Source organism: Pinus tabuliformis, chromosome 1_1, assembly GCF_031772625.1.
Source record: "Pinus tabuliformis cultivar Carrire ecotype Pingquan chromosome 1_1, CPIR1, whole genome shotgun sequence".
NCBI lineage: Eukaryota > Viridiplantae > Streptophyta > Pinopsida > Pinales > Pinaceae > Pinus > Pinus tabuliformis.
This window is the reverse complement of record NC_142297.1, coordinates 952870502-952891671: the sequence shown is the minus strand read 5'-3', so window position 1 is coordinate 952891671 and position 21170 is coordinate 952870502. Positions and strand designations below refer to the sequence as shown.

Below are 21170 nucleotides of genomic sequence, written 5' to 3'. Positions count from 1 at the left end.
TGATTGCTATTGGAAAATAAGTGGAAATTATCATTGGGCTAATAAAAGTACATTGAAGAAATTGTTGCAAGCATAGAACATACCATTGTTATCTAAAATTAACAAGGTAGAACTAAACAACCACTCACAAATGCATAGAAACTCTACAGCATATAATTTCTTCTAAAGATTGATTGAAAAAAAAAAACTAGCTAAACTGACCTAGATATGGTGTATTTGTAGATATGCAGAAAACTGAGGTTGCAAAATATTACTGGAGCTTAAAAATCACACAATTGCTGCTCGATTTTTTAAAGTAATTTCATAAGAATTCAAACTGCCATCCTACACAGAACAGCATAAGACCATTTTTATTTTTAAATCTTTTTTTTAGTGGGGTAATATAGATCCATGCCATATTCCTGATGGATGCAGATACAAAACATGCTCTAGAAGGATCTGGATCTCATACTTATCTGGAAGTATCCATCAAGGAGGAAAGGATCCAGTAATATAATGAAAATCAGATTGAACTGCCTAAGAAATTTAATATTGATTGAATGAAATATACAACTTTATATATTCTGAACTTCGAAGAAACTTCAGTTTAAAGAAAAAATCACATTTGTACTAGGTGCAGCCCTTTCTTTGAAAAAAGTGAGTTAAAAACAGAATGGCAATTGACTTTCTATCGAATGATGTTTACTTAGGTTTTCCATATAAATGGTTTGATCCATCTGCTTACTTTTTAAGGTTCTTCACTGGAAATTCACAGAAGAATCGAACCATACTACTACTTTGCAAAACCTTGCAAGACACTTTGTCTATGTTGCCTACTATTAACAAAGCTGGATGTATCTTACATGCTTGGCCAATGGCTACGTCACTCAGTGTAGAAAGCATATTACATGCTTGTCTGCATCATTCAGTTTAAAGAAAATCCACATTTGTACTAGGTGCAACCCCTTCTTTCAGAGGTTCTGTGTTATGCACAGAATGGCAATTGACTTGCTGTCAATGTCAAGTCATGCTAACGTAGGTCTTCCATATAGATGACTTGATTCATCTGCTTACTTTTTAAGGCTTTTTCACTGGAATTCACACAAGAATTGAACCATACTACTTTGCAAAACATTACAAAAAACTGTCTATGTTGCCTACTATTAACACATTGCAAGACACTTTGTCTATGTTGCCTACTATTATAAAAGGCTGGAAGTATCATACATGCTTGTCTGAATCACTCAGTGTAGGTAGATCAATGCGAACTTGCGAGGCATGCATCGTAAACAAGGAACCAGCAAGTGTAGCTGTGTTTTTCACAAGACAAACCACATCTTGACCTTTCACTTCTGCAACCTGCAAATATTACATTAGTGTAACTAATGTAAAACTTATGTCCAAGAAAAACATGATTTAAAGATCAACATTCACAACCTTCAACATATGAATGGATTTTACCTCCAGCCACACAGAAGTACTCTCACTTCCAGTGAAAAGGTATTGACCAACGAATATCGTGTCACCTTGCTTCACCGCCTAGAGGATCAGTAGAAAAAATAACGCACACAAGGCATGATTCCATTAGCCATATTTCCACAGATATAAGATATCACAAACCAGCATCTATCATCAACATTTAACCACTACTTTCCAGCAGAAAAATTACACATATATGTGTTGACAAGCTTATTCTTTATGATTTCAAACTCTTAAAGATACAAGAGCATAAATCAAAAGACAAGGAGAGAGGTGGTGCGACAAGAGACATGGACAATCATAATAAAATCCAATAATTGCACATATCTGCTACTGACATAAAAGAGGATAAAACAAGAACATTTGCATATTGCCTCACTAATGAATGCAATAATTTATTTAACATCCCATACTCCAACAAGTGATCTATTGTACCTCTTTCAGTTATGTTTACAAGGTATATCTGAGAAAGTTTTTCAAAGCTATGTTTGCAGGGTGTCTGAAAAGGTGTTTCAGAGTATAAAGTGATGTTAACAAGGGAAGACTTAAATACAACATATGTAATGCATCATTCCCCCTTTTAGAGGAGTGTGGCATGAAAAGGGGCTACATGGAGAAATAAATCTCATCAAAATGCTACAACTTGCAACATAATCATATACGATAGTCAGTCACACTGAATACCGGGGAAAATTATGACATGGGTCTTACCAGCATGATATATATATATATATATAGAGAGAGAGAGAGAGAGAGAGAGAAGAATGATAGTCAAAGTATTTAAAAATACAGATCAACTTCCCATTTATACAAATTAGTGGAGACCATCCGTCACCTTGATGTTCTAAGTAGATCACAGATCTGATAGACATGTATTTAAGAAGACTTTACAACGAAGACTATCATCTTATTTCCATAATATGCCAAATCGATGCAAGAAAGGGGTGCCAATAACACATCAGCTCACCATAAGGTGAACTGACCATGCTTTAGATCAGTGGCAATTTAGTTGAAATGTCTGTCTGTAGAAATAGTGATCACTTCAGAACGCTATTAATAAAACAAGCAAAACATGGTTAAGCATAGTTTCATGAATCAAAAAACTTACATTCACTGAGACAAAATAAGATAAGATAATTTTATTTGTGTCCAAGACTCCAACAAATGACCAGAAAAGTATATCAATGGAGCTAAAAGAGAACATCCAGTACAGGTACATAGTAGGAGTGCAAAAGCAAGCATTCAATCTGTCGTGAACAAAAAGTAGAAAGGCTACTAAAATATTTTGTACCTGGGCAAGTCCTGCATAGTTTATTGGTAAAAGTTCTGATGAGGCTTCTCTGCTAGAATCTGGGGTCAAAGTCACAAAAGCATTAGCCTCCAGTTCAATAGGTGTCCCATTCTTATTGAAAACCTGCAACTCCGGACCCAGTGTATCCAGCATGACCTGAAGATGCACACGATTAATTGCACACATACTATGAGCAAAGAAATGGATGTAAGTATGAAGAAAACAGATGAAAATTTACTTCAACTTCAATATTTGCCAGAACTATAAAGAAAACTGTGTGTTATCAAGTCACTAGCATGGTCACACATCACATGGGACTTCTTGATCAATCATGGGTGGCAATATATGCCAATATATCACCAATCAGGGTTCAATTCCTCCCAAGAACTGACAAGTTTAACAGAGACACCATGGCCACTTAAGCAGACCAGGTGGCAGCTGCCATAGAGTGTGACACAGTATCCCACTTCTTGATTAGAAGATGGATGCCCAACACTCATTACGTTTTAAGGGGGCATACCTCTAATTTTGCATCTCTGCCATTCGCTCCACACAGACACACGTGCGCATATATAGATAGATAGATTAAACATAACAAAAAGAATAAATTTGTTGAGGATAGGTATTTTGTTACAAGGCCACTAGACTTTCACACTCTCAATAAAATATCAAATTAGAAAATTTAATAAATGAAACTGGTAACATTGGGAAACAATGAGTACTAAAATATAAAAAGCCTTAAGCAATCCCAAAGCTTAAAAGTGCAACCTACCATGAACAACAGTAAACTTAGCAATATATGACCCACCCATTACAAAGACAAGATTCTGGCACAACATACCTCAGATCTTCATGGAAAATAGAAGATCAAATTAAGTTTGTTGTTAAAAGGTGTGCCTCCTCTGCCACTGTTTGCTTCAGATTTTCCCTTTAGTTGAGGTCTGCATAGAACACTTCCAGGTGGCAGGGTGGTGCTAGGGCAGCAGATTGATGATAGCAAGGTGTTGGAGCATCCTTCCAGTTGGAGCAGGTAAAATCAGGGTGTTAGAGCATCCTTTCAAGAAGTTGGGGCTCCCTGATAAAACTAAATGCTTTCTATCTGAGTACTAGAGAGTTGGTGCTTCCCTTCAGTTGGAGCCAGTAAATTATTGTACTCTTTTATATATTAGAAAGCATTCTGTGGTTTTCTCCGGAATTGGGTTTCCACATAAAATTTCTTGTGTATTGTTCATGTGATGTGGTGTTGATTTGTCTTTTGATCTAATGCTTATGATAGTTAATGCTCTGTAAGTACAGAATTAATTAAAAGAAGTGAAATACTGATTCACCCCCCCTCTTAGTATTTCCAACATTCAACTTTATTCACTCTAAAACAGGTTATAAAATTGTCCAGGGCGACATCCGTATTATCCTTTAACATGGGGAGATAAAAGCCCAATGATAATTGTGCCGACCTCTACCATCTGTTGGCACTATTGTATCACTGTATGCGCCAAAATTTATATACACATTCAAATATAAAGGCTATGGTAAGAGCTTTTCCCTTGATAGGCAATTGGATGGACTGGAGAACTGGAAAAGGAAACAAGTAAAAAATGGAAAAGACCCTTGGCTCAGGTATACAGGAAATTTTTGTGCCGAGATTCTACAGCCCAGTATAAGGGAGATGTGTAGGTGTAATGTAAGGTTGTAAACAATTTTACATGTCGGCTCAATATCTTGAATTTATATTAATATATTCAATTTATAAGACAAAGGATTTGTAAACATTTACATGTCAGCTCATGTGGCCTCAAATAAATAATAATAAAAGGCTAAAAGTAATATAAAGCCCCATATGGAAGATGTTGTAGTGTCGGTAAAAAGTTAAAAGTAACAAAAATAATAAAATTCAATTTGTTATATTGTAATTTTTTATTATTAATAAAATTAAGAATAACTTCTTAAATAAAAGAAAATCATAATCAGGCCGATAGGCCTTCCTATGCATCAACAATCGTCAACACTTTTACCCTGCTCCGTTCGATCAGGTGAGACACTTTCAACCGTTGATTTGAAGTGTGACTGCTTTTTCCAAATATTGGTTGAGTTGCCTTCTTTTCACCTCCGATTTCTGCTGTGCGCTCCGTGGCATGGCAAGATATTTTTACTACTTTTTCCCATTTTTTTATGTCACTCTTCAAGATATTTTCACTGCTTTTTTCCATTCTTTTATGTCACTCTTGGCCTCATAGTAATTAAAAAAGCAATCGAAACCTTGTGTAATCAGATTATTGACTACATCAAGACACGTGAAGCGTAGGGCCCTTCACATTTATTTTATTTTGTCATCCAGTAGCATGCAGAGTTTATTACAATCGTTCACTACAACGGGCTGTCTGACTTTTCTCTCACCTGCAACTATTTATTTCCTTCGTGCAACTGATTGAGCACTCATCACAACCACTTTGGTATCTAATTTGGTCTGCTTGGACGCTGAGATATTAATTTTTTCTTTGTTTTTTAACTTCTTCAACAACTATCAAGATGTCGAAGGTATATATGTATTGTCCATTTTATTAATCTTGTACTGTTTCTTGGGAATGACTGAAGAATTATTTAGAGATGTTTTAACAGTTAATTGGATGTACAGAAGATGGTGTTGATGAGAAAAGCAAAATGAGGGCCATGAAGGCTGTTGTAGGGTCTGGAGGCACGAATAATCATTACCTTTATTGCATATATAGGCAAAATATTTTCCATCGATTTACTAGAGTTTTGATGTTTCATACTCCTTTACTAATGTTGCGAGTGCTCTGTTTCAGTGGACTCTATTGAAGTCAACAAGGAGGGAAAGATAACTGCTATGGGAGAAACAGATCCTGTGTATCTTGCAAAAAAATTAAGGAAATTGGGCTACAAAGCAGATTGTTGAGCGTAGGTCCTGCAAAGGAGGAGAAAGAGGAGGAGGAGAATATACCTATTGTGTAGCATGTGAATCCCAGCAGCAGCATCTATGGATACCCATCATATGGGAGAGATGAGTATTGCAAGGACTGCACCATCTTATGATAAAAAATAATCATAGTTGAGAATCCAATCACACATTTGATATGAACTGTAATCGCCATGTCTCCATACATACAAGAGGGACCTCTGAGTATACTCCTTTAAAAGTTATAAATAATCATAGCTGGAAGTCCAATCATATGTTTGATATGAACTGTAATTGTCATGTCTCCAGGCATACTAGAGGGACCTCTGAGTTTACTGGATAATACATATACACGATATTTTTTTCCATGGGTTATCGATGGGAACTGGAGACCCATAAGCATTAAATAAGAAATTTTCTATTTTCTACAAAAACTTCGTTTATGTTTATCAGATTTTCTAAATAGAAATTTCATAAGAATACATTAATTGATTAAAATTTCATTGTGATACATTAATCGACTAAAATTACATTGTAATATATATGGATTTGGATTGGTGTATAGTTATGTTTATAAATATCGTATATATATATATATATAGTAAGTTTAATAAGATTATATATTTATTATGTTGAATATATTACCTCAATAATAGGGTGGGGAATTGAATAGGTAATTTCACATTAAGGAGTGAGGAATTGAACAGGTAACTTTATATTAAAGAATTCCTTAACAGAACTCCTAATCACCGGAAGACCAATATGGTATATTTTAGAATTTTCATTTAAAAAAATAAAAAAATTACAAATAGTCTAAAATTAATAAGTTGAGAATATTCTTTGTCATCAGATGCATTTAAAAGTTTTCAAACTATTTTTTTATTAAACATTTATTGATATTACAAATTCTCATCATTACAAATGTCACATAAATATTTTTATCACTTTTTACTTCTATACTAATATTAGAAATTCTTATCATTACAAATGACACATAAATATTTTGATAACTATCCATATTTATCCCCTATTTAATCTATAAATCCATGCTAATTATTAACCATTTAATCTATAAATATTTGCTACTTATACATCTAATTATCCATAAATCTTTGCTACTTATACATCTAATTATCCATAAAGGTAGCTAGTCTGTAAGAGGATTTTTCTTCTTGATTGTCAAAAATAATATATCAGTCAAAGTGGCACATGTTCGTGTTCCCCTAGAAAATAAAATTCCAACATCATCATCATATAATATATGCAAAACCACTTATGGATCTTTAGCACAGTTTACTATCAGAGAAATAGCTAAAATTGTGAGGGGCACTATTTTATTGACGCTTCAATTTCATAAGCGCTTTCTATTCACAGGCAACATGGTCTCTCTTTTTCATTAATACTTCTTGCTGTAGTTTCGAAAAACTGTTCCAATTTCTCATTATTACGCCTCGCTTCAGCCATATCGTCTGATTGATAACCAAAGTCAATCCTGAGTGATCACTAAATTCAGTCATATGTGGAATCGACGGATCAAGTTTTACTAAAATCAAAACCTTAGTCTTTGGTTGAATTTTTGGTCATGCCAGTTTTTAGAATTGGTACAACATTATAAGGACAGAAAAATCTTTATTTATATTGACAAATTTGACCAAAATTTTATTAAATTTCAAAAAATTACTTATAGCTAAAAGAAAATACATTTTTTTTTTCTAAATTTTGAAGTTAATATTAATTAATTTTCACTTACAACTAAAAAAAATTGTTCACATTACGAGAGCTAGAGAAGTTGTATTAAAGAATAATATCATAGGAAGTTGGAGCTAGAAATCTTCTAGTAACCTGATCTAGACAAGTTTACCCAAACCACCTTAACAATCCCTCTTTTAAACTTGACTAGGGGAGATTAACCTGGTCTCAATCATTCATTAGCCATCTCACATGAGATGTCACATTCCCCCCTTCAAGCTAGGATACTAGTGGACCTGCCACCCTAGTACTTATTCAAGTGGTCCATTTCACAACTTGGTGACTCCATGCTCCAATGCACTACATGTATGCCTCGTCAAAGCCTTATAACAATCCATAATCCTAGACATCATGTATGTTTGAACAACATGCCTTACAACTTCCTAGGGAAATGCACTTTCATTGAACCAAAACCCTTAGGGTGTTCAAAAATAATATATCAGTCAAAGTGGCACATGTTCGTGTTCCCCTAGAAAATAACATTCCAACATCATCATCATATAATATATGCAAAACCACTTATGGATCTTTAGCACAATTTACTATCAGATAAATAGCTAAAATTGTGAGGGGCACTATTTTATTGACGATTCAATTTCATAAGCGCTTTATATTCACAGGCAACATGGTCTCATTAATACTTCTTTCTGTAGTTTCGAAAAACTATTCCAAATTCTCATTATTACGCCTCGCTTTAGCCATATCGTCTGATTGATAACCAAGGTCAATCCTGAGTGATCACTAAATTCAGTCATATGTGGAATCGACGGATCAAGTTTTACTAAAATCAAAACCTTAGTCTTTGGTTGAATTTTTGGTCATGCCAGTTTTTAGAATTGGTACAACATTATAAGGACAGAAAAATCTTTATTTATATTGACAAATTTGACCAAAATTTTATTAAATTTCAAAAAATTACTTATAGCTAAAAGAAAATACATTTTTTTTTCTAAATTTTGAAGTTAATATTAATTAATTTTCACTTACAACTAAAAAAAATTGTTCACATTACGAGAGCTAGAGAAGTTGTATTAAAGAATAATATCATAGGAAGTTGGAGCTAGAAATCTTCTAGTAACCTGATCTAGACAAGTTTACCCAAACCACCTTAACAATCCCTCTTTTAAACTTGACTAGGGTAGATTAGCCTGGTCTCAATCATTCATTAGCCATCTCACATGAGATGTCACATTCCCCCCTTCAAGCTAGGATACTAGTGGACCTGCCACCCTAGTACTTATTCAAGTGGTCCATTTCACAACTTGGTGACTCCATGCTCCAATGCACTACATGTATGCCTCGTCAAAGCCTTATAACAATCCATAATCCTAGACATCATGTATGTTTGAACAACATGCCTTACAACTTCCTAGGGAAATGCACTTTCATTGAACCAAAACCCTTAGGGTGTTCACACACCCCTACTATTATCACACCATTACCACTCTCAATCACAAGCTAGCTAGGGAAATGCACTTTCATTGAACCAAAACCCTTAGGGTGTTCACACACCCCTGCTATTATCACACCATTACCACTCTCAATCACAAGCTAGCTCCTTCATATCTTCAAAGACCATTAACTCTCTAGCCACATCTCTAGCTTTTTTTATCCCTGCCTTCACTTAATCTCTCTTTCCTTACATTCATACTTTGAGTTTCCCTTCCTATCATAAACAAATTCCACAAAGCTTTGACAATTTTGAATCCATTACATTTTCTTATTCTAATATGCTCTCACAGTGGCTCTCGCTTTGGTTTTGATACTAGTTGTTAGGATCACTAAACACCTAGAGAGAAGTGGTGTTGTCTAAAGACACTCCTGCTAGAATCTCACTAGTCACCTAGAAAGACACTCTTGCTAGAATCCCACTAGTCACCCAGAAAGACATTCTTGCTAGAATCCCACAGGTCACTCGGACCAATTAACAACAAATCGACTCCACTAAAAAATAAAACCATGGTCAAAACTATAGATTGTAATAAACTTGGAACTGAAAGACACTCTTGCTAGAATCCCATGGGTCACTCAGACCAATTAACAACAAATCGACTCCACTAAAAAATAAAACCATGGTCAAAACTATAGATTGTAATAAACTTGGAACTGAAAACCACTACTAACTTGACCAAGTAAAATTTTCCCAGATTATCTTAACAAACTATGTCTAAATAATAATATAAATCTAATAAATGTTATCTAACGAATTTTCAATAACAAAATTAATAAGTATGTCAACTTTAAAAAATAATACCTTTTTCAACTAGCAAAAAAATTCAAAAAATTCTATACAACAATAGACATCTAATGAATTTTCAATAACAAAGTTAATCAAGTATATCAACTAGTAATTATCTCAAAAGGTACAAAGAGAGGCCGATAGGATTATTAAATTGGAATTGTTGAATTTTTCTAGAAGAGTTAATTGGTTTGTGGAAAACCTTGTTTTCTTGGACTGGATCATTGTGCAATTACTTTTCTTTAGATGTTTTGTTTATATCTATATTACAAGGAACACATTGAATGTCTTATTTCATTTTAGAGTAAGTTAATTACCCAAAATCAAGAGGTTAAGTTAATTACCCAAAATCAAGAAACCTCTATAGATGGCCAAGCATATACGAAGCTTGCTAGTGACCAAGGCAATAACCACCATGACTATCCCCTACCAATATATTTCATTGAAAACCATAATTGTATATTGCATTTAGAAAGTCAAAACATAATATTAGAAAACATGTTGATATATTGCTATTAAAAAGTTAATTCCATTAGAAACCATGATATTATTATTATATTTTATAAAGAATAATATACATATATAGAATGATACTACATTGAAAACCATAATTGTATAGTGAGATTAGAAAGTCAAAATATAATATTCGAAACCATGCTAAATATGACATCATTGTTCTTTATTAAATTTGGTTTGTGATAGTGTATTCATTTGAGCATAATGCTCATAAGCATAAGCTAAATAAAATTAGGTAACGAGGATGCACATAAGCATAATGCCAAAGCCTATCATGTGAATGCTTTAAAACTCTATGGGTTTGGCCTAGCAACCCCAAGACACCTACACTTCTATTTGGGGTCTGAGCAATTATGTTATATATTTTTAAGATAAGTTATATATTTGATTTTGGGTAATTAACTTACTCTAAAATGAAATAAGACATTCAATGTGTTCCTTGTAATATAGATATAAACAAAACATCTAAAGAAAAGTAATTGCACAATGATCCAGTCCAAGAAAACAAGGTTTTCCACAAACCAATTAACTCTTCTAGAAAAATTCAACAATTCCAATTTAATAATCCTATCGGCCTCTCTTTGTACCTTTTGGGACAATTGCTAGTATACATATCACAATAAAAATATATAAGTAGTGGCTATAAAAATAAAAATAAATGATTAGTAATTATAATTATTAATTAAAATATTTTGACTCGTTGAAATTACACAAATAAAAATTAAATAAAAAAAAAAGATGATAAAAAATAAATAAAATCTATAATTATAATTATTTATTATTAATAATTAAACCAGCCTAGATCTATCTTAACTCTAGATCTATCAAAGCTACGAGAGGGATCAAATCTCTTGAGCTGCAAATCTTTCCTCAAGTTTTGCACTGCAAACCTTTCCTCTCGTAGAGTCCATTGAAAGTATGCAACATGGGTACTCCTTGGATGCAAAATTAAAGTCCGCATCCAACAAGTGCTCCCACTCGAAATTTGAGTAAAATCATAAAGAGATAAGCTGAAAATACGAGTTGAAAAAGTAGTTTTTTTCTTTTTTCCCTTCAAACCTTGATGAGGTAATCTAGTCTTATTTTATTATTTCCACTATTATTTTATAATATTCCTTAGGATGCCCATTTTAGACCTCAAAATTTCTCTAATGCAAAACAATGCCTCAAAAAGATGTGATGTCGTTAGGACAAATCCTTAAATCTCGGTCTTCTTCGAGATGTTCAACTAAGCTCAGACCTCAGACTTTTTTCACCTTATCTTTCTGATTCAGATCCACTGAAAATCTTGCTCAAATCTGCCCACAGCTAGGTAAATATATAGTGGTTGAGAATGCGTAATTTGGGGCCAACCTGCCCAATGAAAAGTTGTGACTTTTGCTAGATCCGACATGATATTTTTTATGAATAGACATGATTTATTTCAAGTCAACCTAAAGGAGATGAACTGACCTATTTAGTGGAGATTTAGGATAATCAGCTCCAAATATGCTCTGCAAGGGACTTCAACGGTGATCAAATCTAGCTTCAAAACACCCCCTAACAAGACTCCAAAAAGGGCCCAAAATGTGGTAGCAATAGTTTGAAATATAGGACCAAAAATCACATGTCCAAACTGAGGCTTGAACAAGGGTATTACCTTATGCAAGGGGTCAAAATTCAGCCTTTGTGGCAGTCGCAGAGGAGGCCTCAAGGGCAGACCGACACCGGCCTCCAACTTTTTTCACCTTATCTTTCTGCTTCAGATCCACCGAAAATCTTGCTCAAATCTGCCCACAGCTAGGTAAATATATAGTGGTTGAGAATGCGTAATTTGGGGCCAACCTGCCCAATGAAAAGTTGTGACTTTTGCTAGATCCGACATGATATTTTTTATGAATAGACATGATTTATTTCAAGTCGACCTAATGGATATGAACTAACCTATTTAGTGGAGATTTAGGATAATCAGCTCCAAATATGCTCTGCAAGGGACTTCAACGGTGATCAAATCTAGCTTCAAAACACCCCCTAACAAGACTCCAAAAAGGGCCCAAAATGTGGTAGCAATAGTTTGAAATATAGGACCAAAAATCACATGTCCAAACTGAGGCTTGAACAAGGGTATTACCTTAGCCAAGGGGTCGAAATTCAGCCTTTGTGGCAGTCGCAGAGGAGGCCTCAAGGGCAGACCAACACCGGCCTCAGGTAGACCTGAAACAGGCCTGTGACTAGCCTCAGGTAAGGGTCGCAGATGCCTTAGATTTTGATCAAAAGATGTCTCAAAACAATGCCTCAAAAAGATGTGACGCCTTTAGGACAGATCCTTAAATCTCGGTCATCTTCGAGATGTTCAACCGTGCTCAGACCTTGGACTTTTTCACCTTATCATTCTGCATCAAATCCATGAAAAATCTTGCCCAGATCTGCCCCTGGCTAGGGAAATATATATTGGTTGAGCAGGCCTAATTTGGGGCCATCCTGCCCAATGACAAGTTGTGACTTTCGCTGGAGCCGACATGATATTTTTTATGAACAAACATGACTATATTTGAAGCTGACCTGATGGAGATGAACTGACCTGTTTAGGGGAGGTTTAGGATACTTAAAAAAATACAATTTTTGACTTCCACATCATCTTCTTTCAAGCTGATTAGGACACATGGATTTTGGCCAATAATTTTGACTTTCTTGAAGGGGTTGTAATGAGATATTAAAGCCATAAATTAATGGGGCATGATCTAGTGCAAAACCCATTCATCTGGGGCATCAATCTTCAAAAATTAATCTCTCCAACCAGGAGGACCCACAAAATGTGCCACCTATCAAACAAAATGGCATGACAAGGGATATCACTCTAGGAGGTCCTTATATCCAAAAGTATTAACTTGTGCACGCAATTTACCAAAACAAGTGTGGGCTCATTCACCCTTTGACATCAATGACAAATTCTTCCAACAATTTCCCCCTTTGTCATTCATGTCAACACTCATGCCCCCCTTATCTTCATGCTTCACTTCCATTGTCTCCACACTACACTTCCTTTTCTCTCCCCCTTTGATATTAATGGCAAAGGGTGACTCATGTCTTTAGGGCGGCTCCCCCTGAACATATGGCACCCAACATGACTTATGTCTTCTTATCCTTCCCTTCTTTGTTATCCTTACAGTTCTTTTGTATGGCTGCAATTTTCTTTTGCTCTGCTTGGTCTAGAACATATATGTTATTTGGTCTTCTTATGGTTGTTGCAACCAATCTTCTTGAGTCTTCCTCTCTGATTTCATACTTTTGAGAGTCAAACAAGAGATTATACCCTTGATCACACATCTTGCCAACACTAAGAAGATTGTGCTTCAAATCTTTAACTAACAAAACATTTTGTGCTTTCATATGTTCGCTTCCAAGACTTGCTACACCTTTTCCAAGTATCTTAACAGAGGAGTTATCTACATACACAACACCTTCGCTCTTTTCTTTTAGGCTAACAAATTTGTTTTGATCTCCAGTCATATGTGTTGAGCATCCACGGTCTATGTACCATCCATTTCATAATCGGCTTCTCTGTCTTTATGTGGAGCATTTTCAAGCCTCCAATCCTATGCTTTGTGACCAAGGTTATTGCACTTGTAACATACAATGTTCTGATTCATTAGCGATTCAAATGGATTATAGTTTTTGTTAGTAGGTACATGAACATTTCCTAGACTATTTCTTCCATAATCATTCTTGCTTCTTAGATAATTGTATCTTGTGTTGATTTTGCAATGGATTGCTTTATACCCAAAATTTTCATAGGAGTCACAATGACCAAGAAAAATATTTTCATATCTGGGAGAGGGATGATCTTCTAAAGTTGTTTTGTCTCAAAGGTGGTTCAATTCATTGTTTATCTTGGATGTTCTTGGGAACATTAGCAGAGCTTAAAATAGTAGCATTTCTAAATTCCCTTTTAACTTCATCCTTCAAAGGCTTGGAGTGCCTTCCTTGCTTGAAGATGTACCTTCATAACCAGGACCCGTTTTATCTTCTAGAGATCTTTGACGGCTAAGAATGTAATCCAACACTAATGAGTTGTTCAAGTTCTTGTTAAGTTTATACTCTTCTTACACTCTTCTCCATTCTTCATCTAGGTCTTCAACACTTCCTCAATTCTCTTTGCTTCTTCAAGATGGACCTTTAAAGAGATATTTTCTTCATCACAATTTTTTCAAGTAAGTTCAATTCTCTATTTTTATTTCTAAGCAAGGCATTTCCAATTTCACTATTCCTCAACTTTTCTTGAAGATCTTCATCTCCTTGTTCAGTCTTTGAATCTTTTTCTGAGTCCCCAAAAGGAATCTATTCTCATATTTGGTTCTTCATCATCCAAATCATTGACCTCTTTGTCATCATCATCATTATCTTGATTTTCTTGGGTTATGAAGAGAATTTCTCTTGCATCTAGCTCTTCTGTGTCACTTTCATCTAAAGAGTTGTTGTCATCTTTAGAATAAAGAATTTTCTTGTGGAAACTTTTATTTTCCTTAAAAGGACATCTCTTAGCATAATGACCTTTCTGCCACATTCGAAGCATTTAAAAGGTAACTTACCTTTGTATTTTTTGGTTCTGTTTTTTAGCTTCTTGATTAAATTTCCTTCTTCTACATCTAACTCATCGTCTAGAGTTCCTTCAACCCTGTACTCTTTGTTGCTTGTCTTCCTTGTGGCTTTAAAAGTTGCTTCTCGGGTTGATGGTCTGCCTTTTGTATCTATTCTCATTTTGTATGCTACAAGAGTGTTATGTAATTCTTCCATTGTCATCTCGGTCAAGTCCTCGATTTCTTCTATGGTAGATACCTTGGCATTGTATTTTAAGGGAAGCGATCTCAAGACCTTTTGTACAATCAAAGGATCTTCAAGTTTTTTTCCTAATCCTCTGATGGAGTAGACAACTTCATCTACTCTGAGTGAGTCACAATATCTTCCCTTTCATCCACATTTTCAGATTTTCAAACTGAGCCCTATACTTTTGAAGTTTGACCTGCTTAACTTTATTATCACCTTCTTACAGAGTTTTAAGTTTATCCCAAGCTTCTTTGGTTGTGGTGCATGACATCACCTTGGACTTAATGGCTCTTGACAAACCACCCATGATGGTATGAAAAGATTTTAAATTGCAACTAAACAACTTCTCATCGAGATCAGTTGGAGGATTTTTAGGAACTTTGTAGCCATTTATGATGGAGAACCAAACATCCACTCCTAAAGCCTTCAAGTAGGTTTCCATGCAATTGCTCCATAGTGGATAATCATTTCCATCAAACACTAGAATTGTTCTTGAAGAGATGCCTTCCATTTCCATATCTACTCACGATCTTCCCTCCAGTGATTAGACTATTAGAGGGTAACCTGCTCTAATACCAATTGTTGGAAATACTGAGAGCGGGGGTGAATCAATGTTTCGTAAATTTCAACAATTTAAGTATCAAAACAATTAACCAATAACATCACATCAAATGAACACAAGATATATATATATATATATATATATATATATATACAATATTTTTATATTACAAAGGAAGCTACAACTTCCGATTTACCAGCTACAACTGGAAGGGCTACAACCCCAAGATTTACCACTTCCCACTGGAAGGAGGCAAAAACCCTCTGAAGGAAGCTACAACTCCCTTCCCTAGCACCACCCTGCCACCCTCTAGAATAAAAGATAAAATAAGAATTCTCGGGCTCCCATACTAGGGACAATGGCCCAATCACATCATCATTCAAACAACTTCAGTTCTGCCCCTTGTCATATCAATAGTTCAACTAAGAAGTGCATACCTTAGATCATCAAACCCACAAGTGATCTTACCCCAGCTTGCTTCAAGATCAATATCAAGGTCTGCTTCCAAAAGAGATCTTCAACAAATTCAAGATCTGCTCTCAAGATCTGCTCTCAAGGTCTGCTCAAGAAAGACTTGGTCCAGGGCTGCTCTAAAATCTGCTACAAAGCTTCAAGGCCTATTGGCATTATGAGACAAGTGTTGGCCTTGATGGCAAATCACACTGATGACAAATCATAGTGCAGAAGGATAGCAGCAAGGAATTGATGATCAGACTACAAGTATGAAGAGAAAATATATACACGCTGGTTCACTATATACCAAGTCGCGTATACAAGCAGGTTCACTATATACCAAGTCGCGTATACGCAGGTTCACTATATACCAAGTCGCGTGTACACGCAGGTTGGCTTCAGTAAAAGAGCGTGTATGTGGAAAACTTATCTTTGGTCCGTGGCGGTTATTCCTTGGAAGTTGTGCCTATGGTTTTTGACCATGGTGTCTCGACGGACGTGTTGATCCCTAGTTTTGAAGTTGATGGTATTGGATTTCTATGGTTTTGGCCCGTGGTATTGAGCAAGGCCTAAGGCTATATAAGGAGAAGAAGATCATTAGGCAAAAGTATCTGAAAAGTCTTGAATATCTGATGAGGTATTAGATCTTGTATGCAGGTTCTGGGTTGCTTGATCTAAGCTAAGGAGAGATCACACTGGTTGATGGAAGACTAGATCTAAGGACAGATCGAGATCTAATGGTTTGAAATGCACTATTATGATATGGTTGATTACGCCTATTTCTAGATCTGCATACTGACGCAATGTTATGTTCTGGGTCTAACTGATGTCTGGTACAGCTGCAAGTTAAGAGAATTTATTTTTAGATCTGTACGCAGGTTGTCTTTGGTAAAAGCACGTGTATACGCGGGTTTCTCTCATTGAAGTAGTGTATATCTTTGAAGCTTGATTTTTGGTTGCAGTTGGGTCTGACTGCTATTGCAGAGTTCTGTAGTCTGCTCTGTGTTCTGGTGACTGGTGTTGACAGGGTTTCAGTGGTTCAGTGATTCAAAGATTGATGATGCTAGTATTGGTTATCTTGTGCTTCAATGATCTGTTGTGAAAGTTGAATGAATTGTGGTCTTCAGATTGTAATGTTGTGCTTCAGGAATATCCAGTCTGAAAATGTATGAAAAGTGGTACCTAAAGGAAAGAAGATTGTAGGCGAGCACCTACGTACTAGTATCTTAGCTAGTACAAGAGCAAAGGGGTTGGAGCTCCCTTCCAAGGAAGTTTGGAGAACGAGAGAAGGTTGAAGCCTTCAGCAGGTTGTAGCCTGCGTACTGGTATAAGGTTGCACCAGTACAAAAGATTGTAAACTGAAGTTTCATATTAAAGAAAGATAGAGACGACTTGCAGCAGGTGGTTTTCACCCACATTGGGTTTCCACCTTATATCATGGTGTTCATGTGTGTGTTTTCTGTGTGATGATCTGTTCTGTTATACTGCACTTGTTTTACTATCATGGTTAATAATGTCCTGATGCATTTACTGAAGATAAGCTACTGAATCATAAGTTTTCTTGTTATACGCTGGTTTCTTTAGACACAGTAGCGTGTACACGTTGTTTCACTTAACTGAAGTAGCGTATATGTTTCTGAGCATAAAATGAAAAAGTTTTTCTGATAATACTGATTCACCCCCCCTCTCAGTATTATTTCCAACAATTGGTATCAGAGCAGGTCCTTCAGAGAAGCTTGATCGCTTGAAGGTAGATCGTTCATCATGAGCAACTACGAGAGAGAAGCATCAATCAGGCCACCGGTTTTTGATGGGACAAACTTCAATTATTGGAAGGTAAGAGTTACTGCCTATCTTCAATCTCTTGGTACAGAAGTTTGGGACATTGTAGAGACAGGCTACGCTTTTCCTTCAGCTACTCCTACAGATGCAGCCGAGAAAAAGAAGTATGAAACAAATGCAAAAGCAGTCAGTACCCTTCTAGGATGTATATCCCAATCGGAATTCATGAAGGTAATGCACTATAAATCCGCAAAAGAAATATGGGACAAAATTGTCACGAGCTATGAAGGAGACGAACAGGTAAAGCGTGCTAAACTTCAAACTCTCAGGATTAAGTATGAGACTCTCAGAATGTATAATGATGAAAGTGTGGCTAACTATTTCCTTAGGGTAGATGAGATTGTTAATTGCATGAAAAACTTGGGTGAAGAAATAAAAGAGGCTATTGTGGTTGAAAAGGTTCTAAGATCATTGTCCCCCAAATTTGAATCTAAAGTGTCTGCAATAGAAGAAAAGGAAAATCTACGAATTCTTACTATGTCTCAGCTTCACGGAATTCTAACTGCTTATGAAATGAGAAAAGGAGGTCCATCAGACAAAAGAGAAGCTGCTTTCAAGGCTTCGGGCAAAGAAGATTATTATGAAGCAAGTCACGTGCCAGAAGATGAAGAAGAAGAATCAAATTTTGTCAGAAATCTTCAAAGGGGTTCTGGAAGGTTCAGAGGTAAGCTACCTTTTAAATGCTTTGCTTGTGGAAGAGTAGGTCATTACGCTGCCAAATGTCCTCACAAAGATAAGAATGACAAGGGAAAGGAACCTGTTAAATGGAACAAGAAACAGAATGAAAAGAAGAAAAGCTATTACACTCATGAAGAGAGTGATGGTCTTTCAAATAGTGACGAAGATGAACAAGGTTATAGATATAAACTTTTAATGGCTTTTGAAGATGATGATTACATGGATGCTATAGATGTAGAAGGCTTTTATGAAGAAATGAATGATCTCAAAGTTTGCTTAGAAGAGAAAAGTGTTATTATTGATTCTCTACAATGTCAACTGGCAGAAAAGGAAAAACATCTTGAAAAATTGGAATGTGAGATTGTTTGTCTTAGAAAGGAGATTGAGAAAACAAAAGCAATTAATCTTAAATTTGTTAAAGGATCTGAAACCCTGGATGAGATTATCAATGTGCAGCGTTCTCCTCTGATCAAGACAGGTCTGGGATATAATGGAGAAACATCTCAAGCTTCTACCTCTAAAAGTTATCTTGATGCAGCAAGGAGGAGCGAACAAAGACCAAATAAAAGTCATCAGGTGAATCAGGGACAGTTTACCTCAAGAACAAATAAAGACTATCAAGAAGTTCGGGGACAAGCGGCCTTAAGAACAAACAGAAGCTACAATCAGCCACAGGTAAAATCTTCCCAATTTGCCCCAAGAATGGATGTCAATAGAAGCTACAATCGGTTGGATGATAGATCTGATTATCGGAGAAATTTCTTTAATGGCCAATGCTTTTCTTGCCATAACTTCGGTCACAAAGCAGCTCAATGTGTTGCCTACAAGACAATCATGACTAGAGAAGCTCAAAAGCAAAGAAGTATGACTGGAACCATGAAAAGGACTTATAACAACTTTTCGGTTCTTGAAAATGAAGTTGAATGCTCTATTTGTAATAACTTTGGTCATGAAGACTCTGAATGCAGGAGCAGGTTCTGGAAGACAACTCAGAAGGAACAAACCTCAAATGTCAGAACATGGAGAATAAAGGAACCGCAACCAGAAAGATGTGGGATAGCCTTTTATGCAGAAGGTCAAGAAAGTCTATGGTACATTGACAGCGGATGTTCGAAGCATATGACAAGGGACAAAAAAAAACTTGAATCATATACCGCATTAGAAAAGGGAAAGAAAGTTTCTTTTGGAAACGATATCTCTGCAGCCATAAAAGGAAAGGGCGTTGCTCCGTTGAAAGAGAAGGTCAAAGCTGGAAATGTTCTGTATGTTGATGGATTGAAGCATAATCTTCTGAGTGTCAGTCAAATGTGCGATCAAGGAACAGAGGTAATATTTAGATCAAATGGATGTTGTGTTCGTGATCTTGATACAGGTGAAACAGTGATCAAAGGAAGAAGGACTCCAAATAATCTATACATATTTGAAGAAAGACAACAACAATGTTATTTGAGCAAGAATGATGAACACTGGCTATGGCATCGGAGGTTGGGGCATCTAAGCTTTCCACAAATAAGGAAAGCATGCAAATATCAGGCAGTTCGTGATCTTCCAGATATCAAAATTCCAGACAACACCATAAAGAAATCATGTCAGTTTGGAAAGCAAACCAGAACTAATTTTCCGGAGAAGGAAGGATCAGCTAGCATGCCTCTTGAGCTAGTACATACAGATACATGTGGTCCATTCAGAAAAAGAACACCTCGAGGAGAAGAATATTTGATATTATTCATTGACGATTTCTCTAGGTTTGTCTGGTTGGGACTTATGAAGCACAAAGATGAAGCATTCGAAAAATTCAAATCCTTCAAAGCCTTGGCTGAAAATGAATCAGGTCACAAGATTAAGTGCCTCAGATCTGACAGAGGTGGGGAGTTTACCTCAAATGAATTTTTCGATTTCTGTGAAGAACATGGGATAAGAAGAGAATTCTCTACAGCTAGAACTCCGCAGCAAAATGGAGTTGTGGAAAGAATGAACAGAACAATCCAACAAATGGCTCGTGCTATGCTTGATGAATCAGGTACTCCCGCAACTTTCTGGGGTGAAGCTGCACATGCTGCGGTTATTATTCTCAACAAAACAAATGTCCGAGTAAACAGCACTCAAACTCCTCATGAGCTCTGGTGTGGTAAGACTCCTTCGGTGAAGCACTTCAAAATCTTTGGGAGCAAATGTTATATTAAGAATACTGATGAGCAACTTGGCAAACTTGAACCAAGAGCAGACGAAGGCATTCTTCTTGGTTATTCTCCACATAGCAAAGCATACAAGTGCTACAATAAAAGACTTGGCAGAATTGTTGACAGCATTGATGTTGTGGTTGATGAAAAGGGATACACTCCTAGGCAAGTTCATCATGAAGACATCGAAGAAGATGAAGGCTACCCTCAAAGACAGAATGATGAAGAAGAACCTCAAGAAGAACCAGAGGAGCAGACAAGAATAGAAGAGAAGACTCCATCCAGATATGTCCAGAAGAATCATCCAGAATCTCAGATTGTGGGACAGAAAGAAGCAGGAGTACAAACAAGAAGAACAATTGCAGAAGCTTCAAGCTATTTGGCATTACTCTCTTCCAATGAACCACAAAATGTGAAAGAGGCATGCAAAGATGAATGTTGGGTCAAAGCAATGGATGAAGAGCTTGAGCAGATCGAAAAGAACA

At 36.0% G+C, this 21170-nt stretch overlaps 1 protein-coding gene across 1 annotated transcript in view; it reads right to left on the bottom strand.

Annotated features, from left to right (window-relative positions):
• The window catches only part of LOC149217654 (pyruvate kinase 1, cytosolic-like), a 99317-nt gene that overhangs the window by 69216 nt on the left and 8931 nt on the right, over positions 1 to 21170 (bottom strand). Inside the window, exons 4-6 of the mRNA XM_089393026.1 lie at positions 2750 to 2905; positions 1441 to 1518; positions 1207 to 1338 (exon numbers count right to left, since the gene is read on the bottom strand). Of these exons, the coding sequence (XP_089249152.1) occupies positions 1207 to 1338; positions 1441 to 1518; positions 2750 to 2905 (366 nt within the window). The remainder of the gene's footprint in view (positions 1 to 1206; positions 1339 to 1440; positions 1519 to 2749; positions 2906 to 21170) is intronic.